Below are 12,262 nucleotides of genomic sequence, written 5' to 3' on the forward strand. Positions count from 1 at the left end.
TTTGGCTTTGTTCGCGTCATGAGCTCCTTCGAGTTCTCCGATCCTGACAGCAGCCCACCCCACAACAGCGACTACTCAACAGCCGATGTCACCATCAACGCCGATGGCAGTTGCGGTGGGGGATGGGTGTGTGAGCACCGGTGGCCGGCCATCGGCAACATGGTGGCTTTTAGAAACGCTGTTGCCGGAAACTGACGTCAGCCATTACTTTCAGGAAGGCAGCGTTTTGGGCTTCGCGAGGGGCACAAAGGTGAGTCGAATCAATTACAGAAGAATTTAGTAGATATTTTCACACATTATGACTGATTCCCTTACACCAGACATAGATTCATGGCTTTTGTAATCAATATCTTAGCAAAGAGATTATGGGAAAATAAATGAGATTCATTGTCATAAAACACATGAGGTGAGGTTTCACACAGAAGACTCGTTTCTTCTTTTTCAGGGTTTCTTTGCCATGGGTAAGGGTGGGTTTGATAAAACCTTTGACACAGGGCTACCAGCTGGGGAATACTGTGATCTCGTCAGCAACTGTGCCCAGAAGATCACTGTGGATGCCAGTGGAAGTGCCCATTTGACTCCATACGACTCCAGTAATCCTGTTGTAGCATTTGTTGTTGGTGAGTTATGTGGTGTTTACTTGTGGAGTGATTTTCTCCATGTCTAGAGTCTGAAAAGGGTTATTCATGCTCATTTTAATAAATGTGGAACAGAAAATGTTTTAACAGTTTTAACTTTGTTCCTCATTTAATTTTCTGCAAACAGATTTCTTAACTTAAATTCAGTTGAGAATTTTTGTGACATTTGTGGCATTCTGTCTCCCTTTTCTCTCTTTGATGGCCGAAATTTTTAAAAAACCCCAGATTAATTGATGTGTTATATTCCGTCTCTCTGATCTCAGCATCTATTAAACAACAACAGACCATTTCCCTATATCACTTTTCAGATACATGAGAGCCCTGGATACGGGGCCTTAATTTAGGCAAATAGAGCTGTGGGGCCTTTCCAAACCGGCATAGCATCGCGCGGTAATAAATGACATAGTGTTATCATAGTGTAAAGAGTCTAAACACTCTTTCATGCCTTCTGTCTTCAAAAGATTACCTAGTTAAATGCGATAGCTTTCTGATATGAGGGAAGTCTAATGGGGGAAAGAACCGGCTAAAAGTAATGTGCAAACGGTGTTTACTTTTACTCCGCTGAAAGGGAAGGCGATTTGAGTTCTTGGACTTTCAAAGATTGTGAAAATTACTGATTATCTCCATCTCCCAAGATACCATCCCACCAGGCGCTATGCTCGGCACCTTGGGCGGTCGTCCCTGCTCGCCATCCCTTGACGCCGGCGTTGTATATCACTTAGTTGTTGGTCAACAGATGGTCCGAAGACCGGATGTAATGTAGGGATGGGAAGTGGCACTGGCACCGGGACTGGCACTGGTACCGGCACTGGCACCGGCACTGGCACTGGCACCGGCACTGGCACCGGCACCGGCACTGGAACTGAAGCTCCAAGGGCCACAATCGACTATGGAGACAACCCATGGCGAAGAACAGTCATCTTGATAGAGAGACAAACCAGTGTAGGCCAGGACCTCTTTATTCGGGGAGGTATTGACCACAAGCATCGGTCAGGTGAGGCACCATTAACAATCGAATACAGCTCACGCGTGTATGCATGCATCCCTGTGTGTATGCCTAAGTGGTCGGGTGGGCGAGATTTGAACTAATCAATAGCAAGGATGTTCTCATTTTTAAATTCTACAAGTCCCTGGTGTTATTACCTGATCAACGTTAGCAGACAGTGGTCCGTGGAGGTATGAGCAGGGGTCAGTTAATGTAGACGATGTCAGTATTATATTCTTTGGAATATCAATGGCTGCATGACACTTTCTGATACCTGTGACGCAAGGCTGCACCAGCGTTGCATCCAGCAGCGCATGCGCCATTCCCATCAAGCACCGCGACTTGGGCACGGGGAGCCACTTTGCTAAGGTGAGCGCTTGGAGCGTGGGCGATGATTACCTGGACTGGTACGGGGCTGAGTCGGGTCAGGGTAGCTTCCAAGGACTTCCACCCACCGGCACCCCTGCTGTCTGGACAACAAACGACCGCAGCAATTCGGGCGTACAGCGAGTTCAACAAGTAAGCAACAACGCAAATAAATATTTATCTATACTCAGGGCAGTAAGTGATTTGGTAGATTAATATTACACGTGTTTTATGCATTTAAAGAATTTTTGGACATTTTCTAGTCTTTTGCAATTTTCCGCAGTAGGCCACAAAACTAAAAAAATTAAAACAAATTAAAAAATCCATTTACCTATTATTATTAATTGATGGCAAACTTGTGACTTATCAAAACTCACGAAAGTGACGGCTGTGGATAATCTAAATCTGAGAATGCTGATAAGGACGACTGTAGATATTTTTGACGGTTAAATGAATGTCACATTCTAGTCTAGATGGAATATTTGATGGCGATGTTTGTGCTATTAAAATTTGCGTGAAGCACCTCATTTATTTCTTATGGTAAGATGATAATGAGTTCTTACTCTTTTAACTCTTTATTTACTTTATTTAACTTTATTTTAACTCTCTCACACACAATGACGTTTGATGCTTCTGTCCCTTGCAGGTATGGACAACATTACTGGCTCATAGACGTGGACATGGATTGCTCCAAGACTGAAGACAGTTACTTTGAGTTCAAAGCGATTGTGGGAAGCTGGGAAGGTGACATAGGCGCCAGCACGTGCACAGGAGCAGGAGGCGGAGCCGCGCCCTACACGTCCGTCAACCACATTGCTCGCTGCGGTTTTCTCAACGTCTTTCATTTCGGAAGCAGCGCGTGCACCATAGACACACTGTCCTAACTTTCAGGAAGACTCCTGCCGAACTTGACTCGCTTGTTTGACGATAAAACACTGAGGATTGTAACTCTTGTTATCTCTTATTGACTGCTCTGCTTTGGTTTCTCAGCGAGCATACGTGCACATTTACCCAGCCACCCAGCCACCGACCCTCCCCTACCACCCGTACGCTCGCACGTACACGCATGAATATGAAAACACACACACATACTCTCTCACACTCACAGAATGACAATATTTGATTTATGAAGTTGGCAGTATAAGCTAATCAGTGTGGTGTTTTTATATTTAATCCTCATTTTGAGAGTGGAAAGCATCTTGACTTAGAAGATTGCAAAAATAACAAGAAGTATATAATGAAACAGTAAATGGAGGGGAATGGGGAAAAAGAAAGGAGAGCACAGAATACATTCACTAGCATGCAGTCCCGAATGCACATCTCATGTCTTCGCACGCATGCAACCAACACTAAACACCAAATGCCTTCAGAAAATTTATTTTCATCTCCTTGCAACTTAGTATTCATTTTACTTTCGTACTGACATTGATAGCACAGAGACGGAGAATCAGCAGACGACAATCAGAATCAAGGCCTGTGTGGGAATCTCACATATCATTAACTCACGATGATGGACGGCATGAAGCGCGCAATGGCATACAAAATGCAAATACACCAACGACGGAAAGCAGTCTTTCTGAGCAACGCCATAACCCATACACATAGCATAACAATTTCATTTTAACCATCTAAGCCATCCATTCTTCTCTCAATGCTCCAGACAAGGCACTCTCCAAACTGTTAAATATTTTCTGGAAAAAAGAAAAGCATAGCGATGTTTGGCGACAGATAAATTTCTGACTTCTTCCACCTCTACTCCTGGAATAAATTTCGGAATTCCAAAGTTTACAGGGTCAAGAAATTAAAGGCCAATTTCTGGTGAGTCTATTTAATGGCTTTTCTTATGTTCGTGTACAACTCTCAAGACACTCGCTTGCAGGTAAATATAACAAAATCACATTTTGTTACAGTCAAAGCCAAAGACTCGGTGACAGAGATAACAACACAGGACAAGGAGTTGATGAGATTAGTTCCTACTTGGCCGCCATCTTCAATGTGAAGAACAGAAATCGCTGTTATTATCAAGCCCCTCCCCTTCCTTCCTGCATCACAACACAATCACAGACCATTCAGATGCCCCGAACAAGCAGACCACATCACAGCTCCTCTTTGGGCACTTGATAGTTGAGCCCGTAATGTTTTTTCAAGCCCTGTAGCAACATAAGTGGCTTGCTGGTGAAGTGAGTCTCCATGGTGCGGATGATCTCCTTCCGGGGGCCGACCATGTACGGGTCCGTCATCGTCCGCTCGTAGAAGTCCACTGTCTCCACGATGGCTGTCTCCAGGGGCGTGGGGGACCAGTGCAGACTCTCCTGCGCCTTGGTGATGTCAATAGGGCCGCTCCGCACGGACGGGAACATGTGGACGGCGTTGACGGAGTTGTCGGTTATGATGCTGAGGTCTGTGATGTTGAGGGCCAGCTGTAAGAAGGCAGACGACTACATGTCTATTCTCTGATAAACGCACATCCACTAATTTTATGTCTAAGCCCCTGCCTTCGACCAAACAAGCAAGCGAAGAAACAAAAATGGAAAAAAGTCTGTAAGCTCCTTAGTTTCCACGTTGTTTTTTTATTCAGATAAGGCTTACTTTACCCTGAAAGATAAATATTTGTTGACTATCATTGTTGGCACCCCACTGGTAGACAAAACTAGAAATCGAGCCAATGAACGGACACGAGTTGCAGTACAAGAACAGAGGTTGGCAGCTTCACTGACCTAACAAGTTACAAGCTCGATGGAAGTCAAAAGTACATACCTTCATGTCCCCTAGTAACTGTAGCAAGGTGGGAGTCTCCTTAAACGCCAGGTTAAAGGCCTGGTCAAAAACTTCCGGTTTTGGATCCATGAGCCGGACTATGACGTCAGCAACGTCGTTCACGTAGACAAGGCTCATAGGCTTGTTCACGAGGAATGATGGGATAGCTAAGGGCTGATTGTGACGAAGGTAAGGTAAGATTATTTTTAATTTTTTCTCTATCGTTTCTTAATAAAAAAATGGCAATCAACAACGTTGTAAGACATGCTCCTTCTCTTACTGCACTCCTAAAACTACTCCCATTCTCCTCCTTTTCCTACTACTCGACTACTTTCATTTACACACACTACTCTATTTCTCCTCTTATTCCTATAGCGGCTCCTACTCCCTGTACTACAACTTTTCATCATTATACTCCTAACTAACTACTGCTGCTTGTAGTACTCATACAATTACTCCTACTAGATTATGATTACACACACTCTTCTTCCTCCTACCTAAAACTACTCATCCTTGTACTGCCATCCTTTCTTCTGCTATTACCGCTGCTAATTATAGGATGACCAAAAAAAAAAAAAGTAAAAATAATAAGAGAAACAAAATACAAGCAAATCCCATAGCATATAAACCTTAAAGAAACAAAATGATTGCAAAATGACAAACATGTCTGCATTGTTTCCATACTTTTTCCAGGTGGTCCGCAAGGCGTATCCACAGTTGGTAGATCCACCACCTGTATGTGTTGTCTTTGGGCCCTATGACATCCGGCAGGCGTAGCGAGACAAAGGGGATGCCACCAGCCTCCCGTTGCAGGACCAGCTCTTCCTCGATCATCAGCTTGCGGTGGCCGTAGCTCTCGACAGCCTGCAGCTCCTGACGCCGCTGCTCGGACGCTGGTCTGACGGCGTCGCTCTCTCGCGTGGGGTCCGCGTGAGATTTGTCGCACACGTCGTAGACAGAGTCTGTGCTGATGTAGATGTAAAACCTGGCTTTGTCTTTCAACACCTGTCACCGGCGCCCCCACAGGAAAAAAAACGAAAAACAGATGGTGAAGGAGAATTTGAATGTAAGAAGATATGAAGGTTCTTTACTATTCTATTTGTATTCCTTCTATTTATGTTTGTGACTAGCTCACCAATTTTTGTGATAAGCTGAAAAAGGTCTGGATACCACCTGTTGCAAGTTGCACTGTAAATTAGTGTGTCACATTTGATTTCCCACGCAAGCCCTTCTCCAAATAATAACTGTCTTGTAAAACGATTGTAATGATGCGCAACATCGCAATCCTCATAAGGCGCAATAGTAATCACTGTAATGATTACTGCGATGTTTACACGAAAACATGGTAGCAGTTACGAAAACCCGCGCATAAACACTCTCACACATGCTAACCAATGAACATGCTCTCCATCTCTCAAGCACACACACACATATGCGAGTGCATCTTCTTTAGCTCTTTCCCACGTTCACACACAAGCACAACGAATGTGCATGCTCTCTCATACACAACACGTTTGACACACAGGACATACATAATACATGAACACACCGCGGACTACTGCACACGGACCGTACACGCGGCTTAAAACAAACAAGCAAAACAAACTCGACAACAGGGCAAGTGTTTACACTAACCTTGAGCGCTTCCTTGATGGAAAACGGATGATAGGCGCTGAAGTCCACCACGGCGTCAAAGCTACCATTGTTGTTGACGAGGTCAAGGAGTTGAGGGCACTTGTCCAGCGATAACATCCGGTCACACTTGATGTGCGTCACGTAAGGTTTGACGACGAAGGCCGAGTCCCAGTACCAGTTTCCCCGGTGGACCGTCACCACCCTGTGCCCCGCTGCCAACAGTCTCTCCACCGTGGCCCCTCCCAGAAACCCGTTGCCTCCGAACACGAGGACGTACCTTGGCGAATGCACGGCTTGCCCCACGGCCATGCTGTCTGCTGACGTCGGCCCCCGCAGCCACACGGACGCCGCCAGCGTGACGATGGCTAATCGCGAAAGGGTTAACACAGAGACCAGGCTGGGACTTCTGGAGAGGCACACCCCGACACCCATGCTTCCAGACGAGGGAGGAAAACCCTCCTCAGATCGAATCTGCGATGTTCTCTGACGCAGCAAGGAGAGGACCAGTTGCTTCGAGATGACTAGAACTGCGGGTTGCTGGAGTTTTGAAATTTCGTCTGCTGGCAGTTCTTAGCTCGCGCTGCTCACTCGGCCGCCATGTTGCAGGAGGCAACGTGTACATGAGCCCAGCGAAGAGAAAGAAATCTGATGCCGCAGCAAGCAGCGGCCGGAAACCGGTTCCGTGACTAGAGGAAGGGGTGGAGGGTCAGGAATGTAAAGGGAAAGGCATGTAGAATTGTACCCTAGCTGCTGCGCCGACTCGGAGGCTGCTAGACGCACTGACAGGAACATCTTTGGCTTAGTTAAGCTGGACTTTATAAAACCTGATAAAGTATTTACAGACAAATTAAAACAACCGACTACAACGCCTCTGTGTTACTGCTGACGGTTACAGTAGCGAGCTAAGGTCCATTACCTTCAGACGAGCGAAAGTCATGATGTTCTCCTTGTTAGTTACCGTACATGCTCACTTGCTCACTTTGTAATAAAAAAGGCGACTAACATAAAGTTATAATTATACTGCAAGTAGTACACATGTAGCTAAGCTGCAATTGTCTAACAAAAAATTATAGCTATACTGCAATTATTATACATCTAAGGAGAAGGCTCAGAGACTGGGATCAGCTAAGTGCATGAGCCCACAACTAAGGGCACCTACTCTGCAAAGCAAATTTTAATGTACCCTTAGTTTTGCCTCCCTTTAACAATTTTGTTTAAAAATAAGGACAGCCGGGAATTAGGGGGGGGGGGCAAGCTGTTTTAAAAATCTCACATAGTAAGAAATTCCTTTGACACTTTTGAATAGAGAGGAAACAGGCGAAAGCCACAAAGAGCTGAAAGTTACGCAACACAGGAGTAGAAGTTATTACTGGTGCTACTGTCTTAATACATCTTGGTACAATAAACTTACCGCCCTGAATGAAGGGGGTCCGACAAAATTACAGCGGATTTATAAGTTGCTAATGCCACACGTCACACTGGAACCCTTATAATTACAAATACATTCTTCAAGGAAAATATTAATCGCGCCATGAAAGTTTTATGAAAATAACAAAATGCCAAACCGATAAATTCAAAATAATTTAGTCTTATTACATCTTTTACTGGTATAATTGAGGCGGAAGGTGTGTGCACATCACTTTAAACAAAGACGCTTTTTAAACGAACTGTAATTATAATTATAATTAGATTTTGCAGCATTGCTCTTGTAAAATTTTCTACCACAAATACTGTGTACACACTTCTCAGAACGATATTTGCGATGTTTGCCACAAGCAAAGAAAACAGCAGCAATGAAAGTGGGCTAATTGCTTTCTTCTAAACAGCAGCAGGTTACTTTGATAGTTTTGGGCCATGAATAAACACATTATTTTCAACAAAGATGGGAGTACATTCGAGTACACATACGTCTAATTATTTTGTATTTTCTGTATGTGAAATTCTGTTGGAATAGTATGTCACCATTGCAATTTAATCGATTTTGTAAACAGTCCTCCTCTCTTTTTCTAACTAATGTAGTTTACGGCCTATAAAGCCTAATTGCCGAATCCCCACCTAGTTCCGATTGCTGAACACATTAACCACGTCTTATGCGAAAAAAATAAATAAAAGGACATGTTTGTTTGTCCTAAACAGTTTTCCCACAGCCATGTCGGCCTCTAGCTCAAACAGTTGCTTGCTGGCTTGCAACACTTGAAAGGGTTCGTGACGTTGCTACGAGTCGACACGAGAGTCCCGAGGATCAGACAGTGTTTGTTTATCGTGGAGGAAAATAACAGTTTCATGATGTCCATTACCGTTAGTGAGACTCCAGGTAGTGCTTAGTCTTCGATGCAATGCGTGTTTGTGGATCATCGGTTCTGTGGAAAATTCCCGTAACGCTTAACTTTAATAAGTGTGTGTGTGTGCGCGTGCGTGAGTGCGAGCGCGAGTGAGAGATGGAGAAGGGAAAGAACGAGACAGCATCACAAGCATTCTCTCTACACTTCCAACGGCCATTTAAAATATACATTACTTTGAAAAACATTTAAAACTATTCATCTAACTTGAATGGTTGATTTCTCTTTTGCAGACATATTGAGCTCTACACGAGCTGAAGCTGAAAACTACTCACGCTATTTGAAGAATGCGTCTTCGCTCGAGAAAGATCTCGATGACGTCCTCGACATGAAGACGTACAAAATAATCGCGGCGGTGTGTGACTACTGTGTGTACCCATTGCTCTTCGTCGTGGGAGCTCCGACTAACGTGGTCAACCTTCTCGTCTTTTGGCGCAGGGCCTTACGACCGCATAAACCTTTGTCTATTCGCCTTGGCACTCACTGACCTGGGCTACGTCCTGGTCGTCAGCACCCTAGCCGTCCTCAAAATATTCGAGTTTTTTGATCCCGACAGAGGTTCCGAGTACTACACGAAAAGTCTGGCTTGTCTGCTCGGCCTCATGTACACGTTGAAGACGATATCCGGGTGCGTGACGATGGTGATCGCGGTGGAACGGTGTATCTGTGTCGTGTATCCGCTGCAGGCGAGTTCCGTCATCAGCACCCGCGCCATGGCCACGCTACTGGGTGCTTTAGCGGTGTCATCGTCGCTTCTCCATGTTCCGGTGAGCTTGAAGTACTCGGCGGCTGGGGTTTACAGTCAGGAAACCGGTCGCATCCAGTGGAGACTGATTCCTTCTCCAATGTTTGCTCAAAACAAAGCTGTTTTCGAAGCGATCCACGACCTCCTCTTGTCGTCAGCTGTACCGCTCCTCACCTTTCTCGTCGTGTGGTTTGCCACAGCCAAGACCGTGACGCAGCTCCGCTTTTCGGCCGAATGGCGCAAAGCAGCGGCTAACCTTTCCACAGGAAGTGACGCAGCCGGTCAGCTGCAGCTGGCCGCCACACGCATGCTCGTGTTGATCTGTTGTGTCTACATCATCTGCTCTTTCCCCATCCTGGCCTTGTCGCTGACTAGGGCCATCATCCCTGGGTTTACGTCCGGAGGACGTTACTACAACGTTTTCCTCGCCGCGCACCTCTACGCCATGGCCCTCACGGTCGTCAACAGTTCCGTCAGTTTTTTCGTTTACTTTTCGCGCTCCTCCCGCTACCGTAAGACCCTCAGCGCCATCTGTGGACGCAGTCAGCGGACCACAAATGCACTTCGCCTTCGACTACAGAGTATAATATTTAATCGCGGCAGCACGCGAACTAAATTCTTCCAGCATTCGTAAAACAAAGTTTATCTAGCACATAGAATTCTTTAAATATAGAAAGTGCTGAGAATTGTTTTAGGGAATAAAAGGTTATTGTCTCTTGAAATGCCAGCGAGTCTTACCCTCGGGGTATTGATGCGTAATTCTGACCCCGAGGACGTGAACCAAAAGAATACCCAAAGAATGACGGGTTGGTTTGGTTGTGTCCCTCTTTAATCGCACATTTAAACTTTTTATAGACCAACTTAAATGATCAGCGTTTTTCGAAGATATCGGTAGATATAGGCGATAACCTAACCTGTAATTTTCAACTTCCAAAACCCATTCGTTAATTAATTATCCGCTAGCAAAGTACGCAATTCACACCTTCGTTCAACGACGACACCATTCACAACACTGCCAGCCGTCAACACCAATCAGAGCGAGGTTGGGTTTTTTCGGATGTTGAAAGTCTGCATTTCTCGTGCTAAAGTAGCAGTTGTTTTTTTTTTTCAGAAGCACGAGAAATGAAGACTGTCAGCGTCCGAATAATCCGAACCGTCGGTCATTATCTCTCTCTGATTGGTGTTGACAGCAGGAAATGTTGTGAATGGTGCACCAATGTGACGTAGTACACTGTTATCAGCGCTCGTTGACCGCAGGTGGGAATCGCGTGGATAATTGATTAACAGGTGGGTTTTGGAGACTTAAATTTAAATTTAAATCGCATATATCTACTGATATCTGAAAAAAAAACCGCAAACCGATCAGGTTGGTCTTTAAGATAGTCTAGTGAAAACGAGCTACGGCTTCCGAACTCAGATTTCACCGCCTGCATGAAGCATGCTTCCTCCGGTTGACCAAAGTAGGGAATGGATCCCTGGGTCCATTCCATGGCGAGGAAATGGGCGCTTGCCTTCATGAACTTGTTGGCCCCGAATTCAATGCAGTCTTTAATACCTAACCGACGGGATCATTTTGCTTTTTGCCGGTGCACAGGAGCCGTCCATAAGCAACTGTAAGAATTTATCTGTACGTATTAATTATGTTTGATGAGATATGGATACATAAGCATATCCTAGTTACTATACTAAAACCAGCATTTGTAGATTAGACACCAGCTGCAACATGAGAGTTTATTGTTTATAGTGCGCTTTAAAGAGAGTATTTCAAATAAAGATTTCTCAGTTATAATATAAAAGTCATGTAGATTGTATACTTTCGGAGAGAAATACAGAAGAAGTTGAAGAATTTATGTAAATTGAGGCGTTCGGTGTATAATCTCCTCATTTCAAATGCACACCCTGAAGGGGTTAATGACCTCGATCTCGAGCTTGCCAGTTATTCTTTTGTTTTCTTTGTAGCGAAGAAATGGACCGATATTTTGCTCGTGACTCTTTAGACAATAAAGTGTAACATCTTATGTCAAACCTTTTTTTCGATCTGAGACTACTTTTTTATAGACACGTGTGCGGTTTTAAGATAAAACTAATTTTTAACTTGTTTTTCTGATCAATCAGATGTTTATTTTAGCCGTCGAGGGGAGGTGCCAATCACGCACCGAGTGTCGATGAACAGTAGCTGTGTTATAGTTCCTTTGCTGCTTTTCTGATTTGTGGCTTTGATAATTAGAGAGAAAAACTCAAAGGTGTATCTCAGGTGTTTTGTTTGGCTTGCGCGTGCGTGCGGGTGGACGTGTGTCTGAAGCTGAGTGTGTGCGTGAGAGAGAGAGGGCGAGAGCGATAAAAAAAGAGAGAGAGATAAAGAGAAGTATTGTATTGTACAACTCTAGTACAGTAAGTTAGGCTCTTGTCACGTGATCAATTACCGTCTGACATATTATAAATCTTATCTTTTCTCATGCCTGATCTCACAAACCAGCTGACTGTGTGTGTGATTGCGCTGGGAAGAACAAGTCGTAGTACGAGTGATATGGTTTAATTTCTGTTTGCTTATTTACATATGTAGGTATAATTTGTCGTATAGTTAATTCACATTTTCGAGTCGTTTTGCACAATCCTCAGCTCAACGAATATCAGGTGATCCAGGTGAGTGTGATGTAGGACTGTGACACAGTGAGCTGGGCAAACATGCATTCCGATGGGTGTGTGTGTTTTGAATGTAAGTAACCTTGTGAAATTATATTTCCATAGCAGCCATGATGAAGTCTGCAACATGTTTTCTCTCTCTCTCACACACACA

General features: G+C 44.5%; 2 protein-coding genes across 2 annotated transcripts; one reads left to right on the top strand and one right to left on the bottom strand.

Moving 5' to 3' along the window:
- Window positions 1–103: 103 nt before the first annotated feature.
- On the top strand, window positions 104–2,937 carry LOC112559277 (alpha-amylase-like). The gene is given in 6 exon segments (XM_025230388.1): window positions 104–250; window positions 446–620; window positions 1,375–1,632; window positions 1,910–2,124; window positions 2,126–2,142; window positions 2,636–2,937. Coding segments are annotated over 6 exon segments (1,050 nt in total). The 3' UTR covers window positions 2,874–2,937.
- A 396-nt stretch (window positions 2,938–3,333) lies between these two features.
- On the bottom strand, window positions 3,334–7,042 carry LOC112560559. The gene is made up of 4 exons (XM_025232478.1): window positions 6,382–7,042; window positions 5,431–5,751; window positions 4,747–4,920; window positions 3,334–4,409 (listed from the first exon to the last, which is right to left on the bottom strand). The coding sequence occupies exons 1-4, from the start codon at window positions 6,811–6,813 to the stop codon at window positions 4,086–4,088; spliced, it is 1,251 nt and encodes a 416-aa protein (XP_025088263.1). The 5' UTR covers window positions 6,814–7,042; the 3' UTR covers window positions 3,334–4,085.
- Window positions 7,043–12,262: the final 5,220 nt, after the last annotated feature.

Source organism: Pomacea canaliculata, linkage group LG3 (genome assembly GCF_003073045.1).
Source record: "Pomacea canaliculata isolate SZHN2017 linkage group LG3, ASM307304v1, whole genome shotgun sequence".
NCBI classification, from domain to species: Eukaryota; Metazoa; Mollusca; class Gastropoda; order Architaenioglossa; family Ampullariidae; genus Pomacea; species Pomacea canaliculata.